Here is an 18558-nt window from a genome sequence, read left to right as displayed (position 1 = left end):
GAGCTGCAGCTTTGTAGAGTCTCTGATCCAGTCATCTAGCCATTACAATTTGGCCCTTGTCAAAGTCACACGATCCTTACTCTTACCCATTGTTCCTGCTTTTAACACATCAACTTCAGAGACAACATGTTGACTGGCTGTCTAATAAATACCACCCGCTTTCAGATGCCATTGTAACAAGTTAATCAATGTTATTAATTTTTGCTGTCAGTGGTCATAATGTTATGGCTAACCAGTGTAATTTACATTCCAAAAAGGGGTAATTCAGGGGATGTGTGTGCTGTTTTGAAATTTTTGGGGTTTTACTGTAGAAAGCTCTATCTCTCCCCGAAAACATGACAAAGTTAGACCCCTTTCACACTGGGGCAGTTTTTAGGCGTTTTAGCGCAATAAATAGCACCTGTAAAGCGCCTGAAAACGGTCTCCCCTGCCACCCCAGTGTGGGAGCCCGAGTGCTTTCACACTGGGGCGGAGCACTTGCAGGACGTTAGAAAAAGTCCTGCAAGCAGCATCTTATGGGGTGGTTTAGGAACACTGTATACAGTGCTCCCAGGCCGCCCCTGCCCATTGGAATGAATGGGCAGTGCTTCTAAAGCAGGTGAAAACCGATTGAGTAGCGCCGCCACAGAAGTTTTTAACCCCATTTTTAACCCCTTCTTAGGGGTTAAAAGCACCACGCTACCGACCGAATAATGGCGCCAAAGCAGCTAAAATAAGCAGCGCTTTACCGATAACACTTGGGTGGCTACAGTGTGAAAGCAGCCTAACTGTCAAAGTATCACAAGACTAAAAACTGAAAAATTGCTTGGTAATTAAAAGGGCAAGAGAGACTGGTATACAAGTGGTTAATCAACTCCAAGAAAGTACAGATATACGGTTTTATTTCTCCTATATTACAGGACAAAATTCTGTATTTATAGATGATTGGGATGTTGAGAAGTAGCCCAATTGAGAAATGGATAACGGTAAAAAAAAAAAAAAACATTACCAGGCTCATATAACAAAACAGGAACACTGGGGGCTTACTGCAGTTTAAAGAAAGAACATGTGGACAAAAGGCTTTTAAGCCTAGGTTCACACTGCTGTGATTTTGCCGCGATTTCGGCCGCAATTTAATGTACAGGAACTACTTTTTGAAATCGCAGATACGGCGTCGCACTGATTAGGACAGTGCCATTGCCGACAATTGCCGCCGATTTGAGATGCGATTTGACATGTCAAATCGCATCTCAAATCGTTCCAAATCGTACCCAGTGTGAACCAGGGCTTAATCTGGGAAGCAGCTGCCTGATGCCAAAAAGTCAAGATACACTCACAGACCTAGTAGATATGCTTTGTCAGGGACCATCATAAATGAAAAAAGAGAATTAGACTTTCTAATGAAAGCAGTGGCTGAGAGATAAACCCAAACAACACAAACCACTGTTGTTAAATGACAAGGGTTTTAAGGATTCATTTGATTCTACTGACTGGTTTCATGTGGTATTTGGACCTACTAGCTGGACACATCAGTTTGTTGTGTAAAACCCACACACAGGTTCAACCTTTGTGAATATATGCCTATTATCATCAAGATTGTCCAAACTACAGAATTTTTGCTGGTGCCGGTTGCCTACACCATTATCGACACAATTCTGTAATCTTGCGTGTGGTTCAGGACATCCCATGAACTGCCAGCAATGATTGGAAGATCCTTTATGGAATACTACACCATGGGCCAGATTCACAGCGGAGATCTCAGATACTCCGTCGTATCTCTCAGAGTATCTATGTGACTGATTCATAGAACCAGTTACGCATAGATATCCCTAAGATCCGACAGGTGTAATTGTTTTACACTGTGGGATCTTAGGATGCAGTACGGCGGCCGCCGCTGGGGGGAGTTCGCGTCGTAAACCAGCGTCGGGTATGCAAATTAGGAGTTACGGCGATCCACGTCGGATTTTCGCGTTCGCTACGTCGCCGCTAGTCTAGTTTCCCGTCGCAAAGTTAGTCGTAGTTTTTGGTGCCTTAACTTTACACAGCAATCGTATTGCTGTATAAAGTATGGCCGTCGTTCCCGCGCCGAAATTTAAAAATTCACGCCGCTTGTGTAAGCCGTCCGGGAATACGGAATTACGCTACGCGCGTCGCCGTTCGAAAAAATGACGTCACTTTGCACACGCCCATTTAAATTACGCGGGCTTACGCCGGAGGCCGCCGGCATAGTTTTCATCGCAAGTGCTTTGTGAATCAGGCACTTGCGATGAAAACTTGCGGCGGTGTAACATATCTACGATACGTTACTCCGCCGCACTTCTACCTGAATCTGGCCCCATGTGTCTGCTTGACTTGTTCTGTTGTTTCATCCATCCATAATCACTGCTTTGGTTATGCCAGTGGCACTAGTATAGTATGGACACAGTTGTGCCACTGGATTTGGTTGGTGTTTTGGCGCTATGAATTTGTTTATAACTGGCATCATGTAGTCTAGATTCTAAAAAATGTCATGTGATTATTTGGGAGCTGTAGAAGTCTACACACAATTAGTATGGCGAGTGCAAGCATACAAACAATTTACTTTAACACATTAAAGCTAATTAACGCAGTCATGCAAAAAAATACTATGCAGTTAGAACACATGACCAATGTGAAAACAGAGTTATAGTAAAATAGTTAATTAAAAGCTTACTCGTCATTTTGAAGGCCGACATATCTTGGACTGGGCACTAGCATCACCCTGACATTCTCCAGTTTGCCTTTCAGTATGTGCATGAACTGGTCCAGGTGGCTTGATGGGGGCTTAGTGGTGTATGTGAGGAATGCATCATCAAAATTTACACATAAGGTTTGTGGTTGGTAATGATTTCCAAAAGCCAAGCGTCCCTACAATTTAATATGCAGTCAGATCAGTCATCAACATTTTACCTTTGTCCACATTAACAATATTATTTACCATTACATTTTAAATTTTCCAGAAATTGACCTTTAGTAGCCGGTTTCCACTGCTGCGATGTCAGACATTGCATGTGATTCACACCGCACTGCTGTGCTGATCACATGCCATGTCTGTGAGCTGCAAATTCAGCCATACAGCTTGTATGGCTGAATTTGCATCGCATTTGGACCAAACTCTTACAGGACCCCTTATTTTTGGTCCACACTAGAATCGTATCGCATGGGTGTTCACAGCCATGCGATCCAATTTCTCCCCCAATTGAGAGTTTGCACTGCAATATGTGAACCAATCTGGGAGTGTCATTAACTTTGTATTGACACTCCCAGCGGTTTGTATAGGGCAGTGTGTACTGTCTGCAAGTTGTATGCAATGCGGGAACCCGCACTGGATTTGCATTTCTATATCACTTCCATCTTATTTTTAGTTAATTTCATTTTTTTTTTTTTTGGAATATATATTACCTCCCCACTACTTTTGCAAAAAGCCTGTGCCAATTGGATTTTGCTTGCGCGTATGGCAAGATATTAATCAAAACTATCCACGATGGAAAGTTTTTATGTTCCTATTCGTCTTGTTCATTATACTATTTACCACGATTTCATTGTTATTGCTTTTTAAATTTGCTTCATTACATTTCTGGAAACAAATAATGTAAAAATACATTAAACAGTTATATTTAAAAACAAAAAGACGGAAGGGGTTAACATTTTAAATTTTTTCAGTTTAAATATTTGATGTTTTCTGTTTTGAATAAATGAGGGTTTGTAAGATTTACAAATCATTTCATTCTGTTTTTAATATAGATTTTACACAGCGTCCCCACTTTTTGGGAATTGGGGTTGTACAATACAAATTACTCTTCTGAAGACTCTAAGGCTCTGTTCACACCTAGGCGTATATACGCCTGAAGCGCGACGCCGCAGCAGCCCCTAAGACGCTGGAGGGATGATTTTACATTGCCCTCTATGGAGATGGTTCACATCTCCACACCGAACGCCGTACGTCTGAAAACAAGTCCTGGACCTTTTTTTCAAGCGGCGTTCGGCATAGGAGATGTGGACCTGGGGGTAAGCTGCATTCACAATCGCGGCGTTTTGTCGCCGCAAATCGCGGTACAAAACGCCGCAATTTTTCGCCACAAATTGGCGGGACAAAACGCCGCGATTAGGTACGCCAAGGTGTGAATGCAGCCTAAATGCTGCTAACAGAGCTTAAAGGATAAGTTCACATAATAAAAAAAAAAAAAAAAATGCTAAAACTAGGAACTTGTTTTAAAATTATCTGATGGTTAACTAACGGATAGAAAAAAACGATCGTCTGTAGGCACGTCCATCGGTTAAAAGTCCACGCATGCTCAGAATCAATTGAACTTAATTTTTCTCAGCACGTCATTGTGTTTTACGTCACCACGTTCTGACACGATCATTTTTTTAACTGATGGTGTGTAGGCAAGACTGATGAGAGTCAGCTTCATCGGATATCTGATGAAAAAATCCATCAGACCGTTTTCATCGGATGAACCGATCGTGTGTACAGGGCATTAGAAGCCTGCAGAGAATTATAATTGCAATCAGTAAATTGCAGGTCCAATTTTTTATTTTTTTTTGCAATATTACATTTTACTAAAGGTGAACTTGGTTCACATATGTGCAGCCACGGGTTCATGCCTGGGGTCCGGTGCGTGTCTGTTCACCGGGTTCAAGTCCAAATTTCTGTCTGAACCTGAACCAGATCGAAACACACACAGGACCCTTTTTCAATCCGGACCGCGACTGCCCCAGACATGTGTGAACCGGTTCTATTGCTTTATATCCATAAAGGGCAAACCATCTTCATACAATTATGTATTACTTACTGTGCTGATATTCACTTTAATCACTGGTATGAGAGATCTCCACGATGAGGATGCATCTTGAGGTTCCGTTTTAGCACTGGCAAGAACAAGGAAAATTAGGGACAAAGCATTGACAAATATACCAGATATCCTTTAAAGTTACAGTTAGTTAAAGTGGTTGTTAAGCCACTTTGCTGCCTCCTTCCATCCTGTGTTTAATAATGTAAGGAGCCCCTGTATCTGTGACAATCCGCATCTAGCGGCAGGCAGCGTGGCTAGTGACAATCTGCATCTAGTGGCAGGCAGCGTGGCAAGTGAAAATCTGCATCTGGTTGCAGGCGATGTGGCAAGTGACATTCCTTATCTGGTAGCAGGCGACATGGCAGGTGACAATCCGCATCTGGTGGCAGGTGACGTAAAAAGTGACAAGCTGCATCTGGTGGCAGGCGACCTGGCAAGTGACAATCTGCATCTGGTGGAAAGTAACAAGCTGCATCTGAAGGCAGGCAACATGGCAGGTGACAAGCCACATCTGGTGGCAGGCGATGTGGCAAGTAACAATCCACATCTGGTGGCAGGCGACTGATTTTGCATTATGGTGAGTTGAACTATTTAATTTTATATTACAATGTAATAATAGAAATAATGCGTTTCAATCATCCTGACACCATATCAAGCATGGTGACGTGATGATTAAAGCACCAACACCAGCCATTGTCCTGACAAATAGCCTGCAAAAAAATGCTAACCTGCCTTCTGTGTTTACAAGGATAGCTTTCCTCTCAGCGGCTCTCACAGATCCCTCCCTGCCCTGCACCCATGGGGGGAACAGAAGAAATGCAGCTGCAGTGTAAAATAGGGCATCACATGGTAAGCTACCTTGTGATCCCCATCTGTAAACAAGTGCACAGATGGTGACCAACGATCTCTCTGTAAGTAAGAGAGAGCGCGAGGCAGAGCCGCCTACACTACCAGGAGACCTGTAAAACTGCCTCTGCTATAAAGCACCAGGGCTCAGCAGGAAAATGTAGTTTAACTAGAAATTTCTGCATCAAAACAGAAAAGGTTCCCTCAGTGGAAAGACAGGTCCATCAACTGTGGGCCCTAGAAAAAACTAAAGCAATGCTGGGAGTGGGGGAGTTAGAAATGAGAACAGGAACACTACTGCCACTCTGGCTTGCCAAGTCCCTAATCATATTGATCTGACATGAAAGAGGAGTCCTTTGCTAACCAAAACAGTTCTTGGTGCGCAACCATAGAAAGGCACTTCCTACGGGAGCACACCTAAATGCTTGCTCCCGAGCCGAGCAGTGTGCATCTATTGACACATACAGCAAGGCTCAGCCCTGCCCCTCCCTCTCTGGATTTGGTTGACAGCAGCCAATGGCTCCTGCTGCTACCTCTGTGAGGAGTAAAAAAGGAGAGAGCTGCTCCAGATGGGCATAGCAATGAATTGAGATCAGCCTCAGATAACTATACAGGAGGGTAAGGGGGCGATACAAATACTGGGAATTTTTTTACCCTAATGCAGGGAATGCATTAAGGTAAAAAATGTCCAGCCTTTAGTACCATTTTAAATGCAAATGACCTCTGTACTCGAAGAAATCTTATTACCTCGCAAGTCCAGCATGCACCTTTTCTTTTCCATTCTCTCGGACCTTATCATCTTCTTTTCGGGGAGGGAATATTGTTGGGTCTAAACCAAAAACTTCCTGGAGGTGTCCATAAAGATCAGAGCGATTGTACACATGGAACTCAAAATCATTTACTGTTATGTACAGTCTGGTTTCTGCTTTGGGATCTAGAAAGACAAAACAAGAAGATTATATTGTAAAAACATAATTTTTGTATATAGTTTGTAAGGGTACACCTTACACGGGGCATACAGGTATGCTCAAAACATATGGCTCTGTTTACTTATATGGCTTTACTGATCCTCTAACCCACTACAAGCCTACCAGACAGGGTTTGCATGGCTAAAAACAATAAACCATTCATATAAAACCCATAATGCTCATTGGAACCCTATTGCCCATGTTATCAAGGATGCTTATGTTTAGGTGACATAAGGAAGAAGTTTATATTCATGGCAATTATATGGCATATTTATTGTTAAAAGATTAATGCTTATTTATGCCTTACCAATTCATGTAGAGTGAATTTTACACACACATTATATATATATATATATATATATATATATATATATATATACACATACACATACACACACACACACACAGGGCTCAAAATTTCAAGTCCTGAGCTACTAGCCAGACCTCAAGGCATACTCGCCACCAGTTGCCCCGCCCAACCCCTACCATGTCCCGCCCCTAAACCCGCCCCTAGACACGCCCTCATAAATCTCATGAAATTACACTTAAATGTTTTATGTAGAATTAAGTAATAAATATTAACAACTTAATCCGTGCCCAAAAATGCAGCCTGCCCATGTCTACCAATGCAGCAAAATGTCCCCATTTTCCAGCTAGAGTCCCCCTCACCCACACACATGTTGCAGTCAGAGTCCCCCTCACCCACACACATGTTGAATGAATGAATGAATGAAAAATTTATATAGCGCGGCACATGCGAACTGAATCGCTTCTGGGCGCTAGTTGTTTGTGTCTCATGCCTTCAGAAAAGCAGGGTTTTGATCTGCCTTCTGAAAGACAGGTGGTTTTGCTCCAACCGAATGCTGGTTGGTAAAGCATTCCAAAGCCTGGGGCCCTGGAAAGCAAACCTTCTTTCTCCTTTGGACTTGTATTTGGTTTTAGGAACCTTGACCAGATTTTGGTCGGTGGATCGCAGAATGCGGTTGCAATTGTGCGTTTTGATCTTGTCGCATAGATATCTAGGAGCCTTCCCATGGATGCACTTATGTGTCAGGCAGAGTGCTTTGAATGCAATTCTGTCTTTCACTGGCAACCAGTGAAGGGATCTCAGCGAAGGTGAGATTGATTCCCAAGATTTTTTCCCAGTCACAAGTCTAGCGGCCGTATTCTGTACGACTTGAAGACGAGCGATTTGGTACTTGGGGAGCCCGAGGTAAAGGGCATTTGCATAGTCCAGTCTGGAATTCACGATTGTTCCCACCACGACTGCTATGTCTTCTTTGGGAATAAATGGAATAAGTCTGCGTAGTAGGCGCATCAAATGGTGCGTCCCGCTGACTACTGACCCTATTTGTGCGTCCATTGTCATGAAGGTGTCAAACGTGACTCCTAGACTTTTGACTTTGGAGCTAGGGGAGATGGTCTGACCCAGGATGGGCGAAGGTGTCCAGTTTGTTGTTGGTTGTCTCTTCCGACTGGCATTGAACATAAAGAGTTCTGTTTTAGCGCTATTGAGTTTGAGATAACTCTTAGTCATCCAGTTTTCTATTGAAGAGAGACATTTCTCTAATCTGAGATGATGATCCTTTTTTTGGCAGATGCGAAAATACAACTGCGTGTCGTCTGCATAAGAGTGATAGAGTAGTTCTTGGCTACTGATAATATCAAAGAGAGGACGAAGATAGATATTAAACAGCACCGGTGATAGGGGGGATCCTTGGGGGACCCCACATGGCACCGTGCGTTTTTCTGACGTGAAAGATCCCAGTTTCACTGTTTGTGAACGGTTTCCGAGAAAAGAGGAGAACCATGGTAAGGCATCTTCTGAGACTCCGGCGACTTCTGTTAGTCGTCTCAGTAGCAATTTATGGTCTACTGTGTCAAAGGCTGCGCTTAGGTCCAGCAGAACCAGGAGACACGATTCTCCTTCGTCTGCGGCCTCGAGCGCATCATCCCATATTTTCAGTAAGGCCGTTTCTGTCCCGTGTCCGGGACGGAACCCGGATTGAAATGGATCGAGTAGGTTGTGGGTATCCAGATGCTGTTGCAGCTGATTTACCACCACTTTCTCCATTATCTTGGACAGAGCATTTAGACCTGTTATGGGACGGCGGTGAGTTGGGTCCATAGGATCCAAATTAGGTTTTTTCAAGATCGGCAGGATTGTGCCCTCTTTCAGCAGGGAAGGCACTATGCCTTCCTTAAATGACTGATTTATAAGCTGTGTGATCGGAGGCGCCAGGATGTCGGCACATTCCTTCAGTAGCTTGGTGGGAATGATGTCATTGGGTGCTGTGCTGTTGCGCAGCGCACCAATGAATTTTTTTGTGGTATCAATGGAGATGGGTTCCAAAGTGAACTTAGTTGATTGTAGAGACGTTCCGTCGGTGTTTTGATTGAAGAGGGGACTGAGTGGAGTATTGTTTTGCCGAATACTTACCCGAATTTTTTCAATTTTGTTGATGAAGAAATCCGATAGTTCATTGCAGAACTCTTGGGTGTCTGAAGTGGGGACTTCAAGACATCCCGGATTCATGGTCTGGGTGACCATCCTGAAGAGTTCACGTGGGCGATTCATTGCGCTGTTAATCACCGTGGAAAAGTGAAGTTTTTTGGCTTTGAAAATTTCCTTGTGATATCGTGTAGTTACTGCTTTGTAGAAGTTGAGGCGGTCTTCTGAAGGACTTCTAATCCAGACGGCTTCCGCCCTTCTGCGCTCTTGCTTCAATAGCGACAGCTGTTTATTGAACCAGCTGGACTTTTTTGCCCGGCTGCGGACTTTGCGCTTTGGTGCTGCTAAGTCGGCTGACTGTAACAGAGCTGCATTTATGGCATCCAATGTATCTGAGGCTGCTAGCTGAGGAGGAATAGCCCCAATTCGGTTTCCCAGGGTAGATCTGAAGAGTTCCGAGTGGAGCTTCCTCTGAGATCTAGCCCAGTGTATTGTCACCGGCTTGGGTACTTTCATGACTAGTGGAATTCTGGGAATTATGAAGCTAATTGCATGGTGGTCTGTCCATGGCAAAGGTTCAATACCCAGAATGTTTATTTTCAGATTTTGTCTGAAAATTAGGTCGAGAGTGTGACCTGAAGCATGCGTGGGTCCGCATATAAGTTGCTGAAGTCCTAACCCTTCCAGGTGGTCGATGCAGGCCTCCGCGATGGGATCCTGTGAGGAGTTGGCCCACAAATTGAAATCCCCGAGCAGCAAAAGATGATTGCTGTTAAGGGAGTAAGTGGATATGAACTCCGTTAATGCTGAAATCAAATGCGATTTGGGCCCAGGGGGCCTATAGCAGAGGAGAATGTGAACGGTCTCCTGAGAGTGAGCTTGAAGTTGAAGCGTAAGGGTTTCCATAAAAGGTAGAGGATTTTGAAGGACCGGTTTAGCGATTGCAATATGAGACTTATGAATCACCGCCAGGCCTCCTCCTCTTTGCCCTATTCTATTTTCCGTTAGGATACGATAATTTGCTGGTACCAGTTCTCCGAGAATGGTGTTGCAATCGTCTGACAGCCAACTTTCTGTAATGAAGAGGCAGTCTAGATCGTTTTGTAGTAAGAAATCATGGATTTCTGATCGGTGTTTAACTGCTGATCTAGTGTTAAGCAACGCACATGATATGTGCTTGAGCTGTGTTGAATGGTTGAAATTTTTGATGATCGATCGTCGATCGATTCTCAAAAGTTGATCTAATTTTAAGGCTTTTTTGGTGACGGCAGGTAATATTGTTGCGAATTGTCTCAGACCCCAAATGGTTTCCGCAGAGTATCGCAATTTAACCATTGTTGCCAGTCACCGTGGGCGGGGGTGCGGGTGTTCGGTGAGAGAGGATTCGCAGAATCCTCGCTCTCAGCAATCCTTGGTCCAGAGGAAGGCAAAAAAAGCCCTGGGCAAGCTGGCCAATGTGCTGCGGCAGGGAAAAAAAATTCCTTCCTGATCCCTAAAGGCGATCGGCTCAAGCCCTGGATCAAAGACTGCTGAACTTAATGAGGGGAAAAAAGGGGGGGGGGGGGTGCTGGGTGTCACTGTTGCTGGGGTGCACCAAGATGGCCGCCAGGCAAAGACACAGGACCCAGGCTGGGGGGGCAACCAGGTTGGTAAGAAAATGAATCCACCGATCTGGTTGCTAAGCAGGGGGGTGGAGGGGACCTCTGGGGGTGCAGGGGCTATAATCAGAAAGACCTGCACTATTGGTGGCAGGCGCAGGGAGAAAACGGTCGGAGCGCCGGTAGGCCGCGGCTGAAGCCGCGGACTTTCCTGAGGCGCGGCGGCCGCGGAAAGTGGCAGGCTGGCGCGGGCGTGTAAAAAAACGCCGAAAAGCGCCGAAAATACACCCAGGTGGGGTGTTTAGGGGCCACCACAATCGTGGGTGGCCGTGCGAGTGGGGATGCCGAGCCCAAGAGGGGAATAGAGAGCCGCAGTGAGGGGTCTGAGTGACGGCTGCCCTGAGAAGGACGGCCGTCAGTGGTTCCCCACGATGGTAGGCCCTGAGAGGCAGGGTCTTACCTGCGGCGAATGAAGGAGTCCACGAGGAGAGAAGAGAGCTGGATTCCTGGTTCCTAGTAGTTCCTAGTAGCTGTTCCCTGTGCAGGACAGGTAATGGTAGTCTGCCTAGTAGCTGACTGCCAGGTCTGGGTGGGAGCAGGCTCGTAACGGAAGGTCCGAAGCACCCTACTCCACCTCTGACACTGACTGACTGACTGACTGACTGACTGACTCGTGTGTGCGTGTGCAGCCAGAGTCCCCCTCACCCACACACATGTTGCAGCCAGAGTCCCCCTCACCCACACACATGTTGCAGCCAGAGTCCCCCTCACCCACACACATGTTGCAGCCAGAGTCCCCCTCACCCACACCCATGTTGCAGCCAGAGTCCCCCTCACCCACACACATGTTGCAGCCAGAGTCCCCCTCACCCACACACATGTTGCAGCCAGAGTCCCCCTCACCCACACACATGTTGCAGCCAGAGTCCCCCTCACCCACACACATGTTGCAGCCAGAGTCCCCCTCACCCACACACATGTTGCAGCCAGAGTCCCCCTCACCCACACACATGTTGCAGCCAGAGTCCCCCTCACCCACACACATGTTGCAGCCAGAGTCCCCCTCACCCACACACATGTTGCAGCCAGAGTCCCCCTCACCCACACACATGTTGCAGCCAGAGTCCCCCTCACCCACACCCATGTTGCAGCCAGAGTCCCCCTCACCCACACACATGTTGCAGCCAGAGTCCCCCTCACCCACACACATGTTGCAGCCAGAGTCCACCTCACCCACACACATGTTGCAGCCAGAGTGTCATGAAATACCTCAGCCACCAGATGGCGCTAGCGGCACATCGGCGCGCGCGGGGCACACGCAATCGCGGCAACGGCGCGCACGGGCACGCGCACCGGCGGCAACGGCGCGCACGGGCACGCGCACCGGCGGCAACGGCGCACGGGCACGTGCAAACGGCAATTCGGCGCCAAAACAAGGTACTTAAGGCGTCCTGGGAGTCTGGCCCCTTGCTGTCCGGTCTGAAGTGTTTCCTGAACCTGCCAGTACCTGTTACCCCTGCTTGAATCCTAATCCTGATACCCGGCTTGTTCCTGTTGATCCTGTCTTCCGCCTGCCCTGACCTTTTGGCTTGCTCCGACCATCCCTCTGCCTCATCCCTGGTACTCTGCCGCCCGCCTGTTACTGACCCGGCTTGACGACCCCTCTACCATCCTGACCTCCCTGCGCCTGATCGGCTGGTCCAGCTTCTCTCCGGCTTCTGGGACTTGCACTGTCTTCTGGGACTTGTTGCTGCTTGATCTTCCAGACCTCTTCCCACCGGTCTGCTACTTGCCAGGCTGCACCTGCCTTCCAGAGACTCCATCAGATCCTGCAGAAGCGACCAACAGCCCCTGCATCAGCGTCTCTCCAGGCGCTTGTGCGACTCTGCATTTCCGTTCCTCCTGTCTACTCTATCAGGGGTCCCGGAATCAGAGGAGTAACGGCTGCCACTTCCTGCACGTCGGGCTCACCCTCTGAGGTACGTGACAGTACCGGACAGCCATGTCCGAGCCCGCGCAGGGAGTGGATCCTATGCAGGAACTTTGCCGCCATCTTGAGGGACTGACCCAGGCCGTCCGAACCTTACAAGAAGGCTACACGCGTTTGGAGAATCGTGTCCAGGCTCTATCTACTCCCACCACCGCTGCAGCGGCTTCTGGGGCATCTGCTTCCCCATCCGTGATCATGCTGCCGCCCGAACCCAAAGTCCCTATGCCCGAGAGGTTCGCGGGTGAACGTAGTAGATACCGGGCCTTCCGCAATGCTTGCGAACTGTACTTTGCTCTGCAGCCACGGACCTTTTCGTTAGAAGCCACTAAAGTGGGTTTCGCCATCTCACTGCTGTCTGGCGAACCGCAAGCTTGGGCCCATCGCCTCCTGGAAAACAAAGATCCATCACTTGACAATGTTACTACCTTTTTCCAAGCCATGTCTCTGCTGTATGAAGACCCTCACCAGGCCGCCTCCGCGGAGGCCGCTTTGCACGCCCTGCAACAGGGTCGCAGACCAGCAGAGGACTATGTGTCCGAGTTTCGCAGATGGAGCTCAGACACAACCTGGAATGACTCGGCCCTCTGCTACCAATTCCGCCTTGGTCTTTCTGAGCCACTGAAGGACGAACTGGCCCGGGTAGGAGTTCCAGGGACCCTGGAGGCATTAATTAACCTGACCATCCAGATCGATCGGCGCCTGAGGGAGCGCCGAACGGAAAGGACCACTACCCCATCTCGTCCGGTCTGGATGCTGCCACGGGTGCCTCCCGTTTCCAGTATAGTTCCTCCGGTTCCTTCAGCCTCATCTATTCCTGACACCTCAGAGCCCATGCAGTTGGGTCTCCTCCGTCCTTCCCTGACGCCCGAAGAACGACAACGCCGCAGGGTCAACAACTTATGCCTGTATTGCGGAGAGGCCGGGCACTACGTGAGGACCTGTCCTGCCAAACTTCGTAAGTGTCTGTCCATGTCTTCCGTTCACCTACCTGTTCTGCCAAGTAATTCCGCTCATCTGGCTATTCCTATTCTCTTCCAGCTTCCAGGAGAGTCCATCCAAGTCAGCGCTATAATTGACTCAGGGGCCTGCAGCTGCTTTTTGGACCAGTCTTTCGCCATCAAGCATCGGATCCCTCTTCGTCCCAGGACTACTGGACTCTCTGTTTACCTAGCGGATGGCTCGGTGCTAAAATCCGGACCAGTCACCCGAGAAACCCAGCCTCTACCCACCACCATTGCTGAAAATCACCATGAATTGCTATGCCTAGATGTGATTCACTCTCCCCTGTTTCCTGTCATACTGGGGGTACCATGGCTTCAAATTCACAACCCGCAGATTGACTGGACCACGGGCAAGGTCAGCTTCGGTTCTCTGTTCTGCCGACAGCACTGCTTACAAGTGCCACCTCCTCCTCTGCCTTTACTTTGTATGGACTTCGACATCGAGACCCGTCAATCTGTTCCAGAAGCTTACCACGATTACCTGGATGTTTTCAGCAAGAAGGGGGCTGAGACCCTTCCACCACACAGGGCCTACGATTGCCCCATTGAACTCCTTCCAGGTGCTGAAGTTCCCTTCGGAAGGATCTTTCCCTTAACAGGACTTGAACTAGAGACTTTAAAAACATACATCGATGAAAGTCTGAGGAAGGGGTTCATCCGCCCATCCACATCACCCGCGGGAGCAGGCATCTTTTTTGTGGAAAAAAAAGACCATTCCCTTCGCCCTTGTGTGGACTATCGGGAACTTAATAAGATAACAATTAAGAACCGGTACCCTCTCCCCTTGGTGCCTGAACTGTTTCAACGTCTTGGGTCCGCGGTTGTCTTTACCAAACTAGACCTCCGTGGGGCCTACAACTTAGTCCGCATACGTGAAGGGGATGAGTGGAAAACCGCTTTTCGTACCCGTTTCGGGCACTTCGAATATTTAGTCATGCCCTTCGGGCTCTGTAACGCCCCAGCAACGTTCCAACACTTCGTGAATGACATTTTTAGAGACTACCTGGACCTCTTTGTCATCATTTATCTGGACGATATCCTGATCTTCTCCCCTTCTCTGGAAAAACACCGGCTACACGTCAGGAATGTACTTGAGCGTCTCCGAACCCACGGACTGTATGCCAAACCCGATAAATGCGAGTTCGAACGCTCAAGTATACAGTTCCTGGGGCTTATAATTTCCATAAAAGGCGTTGAGATGGACCCCCAGAAGGTCTCAGCGATTCTCGACTGGCCAGCACCTACGGACCGAAAGGGCGTTCAGCGATTTGTCGGCTTCTCAAATTTTTATAGGAAATTCATCAGAGCTTTCTCCAGCATCATTGCTCCTATAACGGATTTGACCAAACAGACTGCTCGTTTCCGCTGGACTACAGAAGCCCAAACAGCCTTTGAAACCCTGAAGAACTTGTTTACTTCGGCATCCATTCTCAGACACCCCGACGCGAGTTTGCCATACATTCTTGAGGTGGATGCGTCTGAAACCGCGGTTGGGGCAGTTCTTTCGCAGAGACAGGGCCCCAAGGCTCTGTTACACCCCGTTGCTTACTTCTCCCGTAAGTTGTCTGAAGCAGAAAGAAATTATGACGTCGGGGACCGAGAGTTGTTGGCAATAAAGGCCGCTCTGGAGGAGTGGCGTTACCTCCTGGAGGGCGCAGCGCACCCAATTTTAATTTACACTGACCACAAGAATCTCGAGTACCTGAAGGTGGCCAAGAGACTTAAACCACGCCAGGCCAGATGGGCACTTTTTTTTACGAGATTCTCTTTTCATATCACATACAGGCCAGGGTCAAAAAACACCAAGCCGGATGCTCTTTCCCGCATGTACGGAGATTCAGGGTCTCTCAGTCCCCCTGACACCATCTTGTCATCTGGGAACTTTCTATTGTTACAAAGGGACTTATTACCGCAAATCAGGCAAGCCTCTGCTGGAATTTTCCCTTTATCTGGTTCGGAGCTGCAGTCCAGGGACGGTTTGCTATGGCATCAGGACAAGATCTTCGTGCCCGAGAGTCTACGAATTGATGTTCTGAGCTCTTGTCACGATCATGAGTTGGCCGGTCACTTTGGGATACAAAAAACCTCGGAACTTTTGCAACGCACCTTTTGGTGGCCTCAACTTCTGAAGGACTGCAAGGACTATGTGGAGTCTTGCACCACGTGCATTCGCAACAAGGGAAGCAAGCTTAGAGCCTGGGGACTCCTTAAACTGTTATCAGTGCCAGAGAGACCATGGAGAATGATCTCCATGGATTTCATTGTGGAACTTCCCCCATCAGAAGGCTTCACCACTATCTTTGTGGTCGTGGACAGGCTCTCAAAGATGGCACACTTTGTCCCTTTGAAAGGCACACCCTCTGCCCCGGAAACAGCCAAAGTTTTCATCAGGGAAATTGTTAGGCTTCACGGCGTCCCAGCGGACATCGTGTCCGATCGGGGGGTGCAGTTCACGTCTAGGTTCTGGAGGGCACTCTGCAGTAGTCTCAAAATCGGTCTCTCCTTTTCATCAGCATACCACCCACAGTCAAATGGGCAGACGGAGAGAACAAATCAAACTCTTGAGCAGTATCTCCGCTGCTTCTCCTCGTTCTCTCAAGAAGATTGGGTGTCCCTGCTGCCCTTAGCGGAATTCGCTTACAATAATTCTATTCACTCCGCCACCAAACAGTCACCCTTTTATGCCAACTACGGGTTTCATCCTCTGTTCCTGTCTAATTCTATTCCGGAGAGTACGGTACCCGCTGTCCAGGATACTCTAAACTTTTTCAACACAAATAACAGGATCCTGCAGGAGACAATGACTAAGACACAGGAACGCAATAAAGAGATCTTTGACAGGGGAAGAAGAGGAGAACTCAATCTGGAACCTGGAACCAAAGTTTATTTGTCCACTCTGAATCTAAGACTTGCATGTCCCACGAAGAAGCTAGGCCCTAAATTTGTGGGCCCCTTCTCTGTTAAAAGAAAGATAAATGAGGTAGCCTACGAACTTGATTTACCAGAAACCTTTCGAATTCATCCAGTCTTCCATGTTGCTTTGCTCAAGCCGGATGTTCCCAATCCCTTTCCTGAACGAGATACTGGTCCCCCAGAACCGGTATTAGTCAATGGGGAAGAAGAATTTGAGGTAGAATCCATCCTTGATTGCAGGAGGAGACGCAACCAAATTCAGTTCCTCGTTAAATGGAAGGGGTATGGGCCCGAGGAGAATTCATGGGAACCAGAGGACAACATACATGCTGAGAGACTAATCCAATCATTTAAGGACTCGCATCCACTGGAGATGTCTCGATTGGGCATCCGGAGGCTGCCCATTGGAGGGGGGCAATGTCATGAAATACCTCAGCCACCAGATGGCGCTAGCGGCACATCGGCGCGCGCGGGGCACACGCAATCGCGGCAACGGCGCGCACGGGCACGCGCACCGGCGGCAACGGCGCGCACGGGCACGCGCACCGGCGGCAACGGCGCACGGGCACGTGCAAACGGCAATTCGGCGCCAAAACAAGGTACTTAAGGCGTCCTGGGAGTCTGGCCCCTTGCTGTCCGGTCTGAAGTGTTTCCTGAACCTGCCAGTACCTGTTACCCCTGCTTGAATCCTAATCCTGATACCCGGCTTGTTCCTGTTGATCCTGTCTTCCGCCTGCCCTGACCTTTTGGCTTGCTCCGACCATCCCTCTGCCTCATCCCTGGTACTCTGCCGCCCGCCTGTTACTGACCCGGCTTGACGACCCCTCTACCATCCTGACCTCCCTGCGCCTGATCGGCTGGTCCAGCTTCTCTCCGGCTTCTGGGACTTGCACTGTCTTCTGGGACTTGTTGCTGCTTGATCTTCCAGACCTCTTCCCACCGGTCTGCTACTTGCCAGGCTGCACCTGCCTTCCAGAGACTCCATCAGATCCTGCAGAAGCGACCAACAGCCCCTGCATCAGCGTCTCTCCAGGCGCTTGTGCGACTCTGCATTTCCGTTCCTCCTGTCTACTCTATCAGGGGTCCCGGAATCAGAGGAGTAACGGCTGCCACTTCCTGCACGTCGGGCTCACCCTCTGAGGTACGTGACACAGAGTCCCCCTCACCCACACACATGTTGCAGCCAGAGTCCCCCTCACCCACACACATGTTGCAGCCAGAGTCCCCCCACCCACACACATGTTGCAGCCAGAGTCCCCCCCCCATCCTACCTGTGCTGTATAGGGGAGAACCCGCCGCCGAATGGTTCAAACCACAGGGAACATTACAGCTTTCAATTCAATAGCTGTGTTCCCTGCAACGCGCGTCTTATACAGCCCCTCCCCCTTGTCCGGGAAACTTTGATAGACAGATCACCCATCCAATCCTGGGATGGGTGATCTGCCTATCAGTTTCCCGGAGGGGATGTATAGGACGCATGCTGCGGGGAACACAGCTATTGAATTGAAAGCTCTAATGTTCCCAGTGGTTTGAACGCGGCGGCGGCGGCTCCTCTTCTCTCCTCGCTCGCCCCCCCTGCTCCCAAGCAGCCAGCCAGACACTCGCCAGCCCTCCAAATTTACTCGCAAAATGCGAGTGTAAATTTTGAGGGAGATAGAGATTATATATATATATATACACTATAATTTTCAACTTGTAGGTCAGGTACTGAACTAAGAGATTTCAACTTCTATATAAATTTGTGCGTGGCCAGCATAATGTCTAAATGCATATGATATTACATTAACACTGCAAATTAGCTAACAATATAGTCCATATGTAAGATTGGCGATTTCCACTTCATGTTGAGCCACCTCAATCCAATTTTATACAATTTACTTGAAGAACTAAATGTTAATGTGTGCCCCAAAGTACAGTATGTGGTTGTAAAGGCTAAAGGTTTTTCACCTTCATGCATTCTGTGCATGAAGGGTTAAAAAACCTTGTGTGCAGCTCTC

At 48.3% G+C, this 18558-nt stretch overlaps 1 protein-coding gene across 1 annotated transcript in view; it reads right to left on the bottom strand.

The window, feature by feature from the left end:
* Positions 1-18558, bottom strand: part of KIAA1109 (KIAA1109 ortholog) — a 393986-nt gene that overhangs the window by 286441 nt on the left and 88987 nt on the right. The window contains 3 exon segments of the mRNA XM_040330387.1: positions 2672-2865; positions 4794-4869; positions 6387-6573. Coding sequence (XP_040186321.1) covers positions 2672-2865; positions 4794-4869; positions 6387-6573 — 457 coding nt within the window.

This window comes from Rana temporaria, chromosome 1 (assembly GCF_905171775.1).
Source record: "Rana temporaria chromosome 1, aRanTem1.1, whole genome shotgun sequence".
Lineage (NCBI taxonomy): Eukaryota > Metazoa > Chordata > Amphibia > Anura > Ranidae > Rana > Rana temporaria.
The sequence above is the reverse complement of the archived record's forward strand: the minus strand, read 5'-3'. Positions and strand labels throughout refer to the sequence as shown.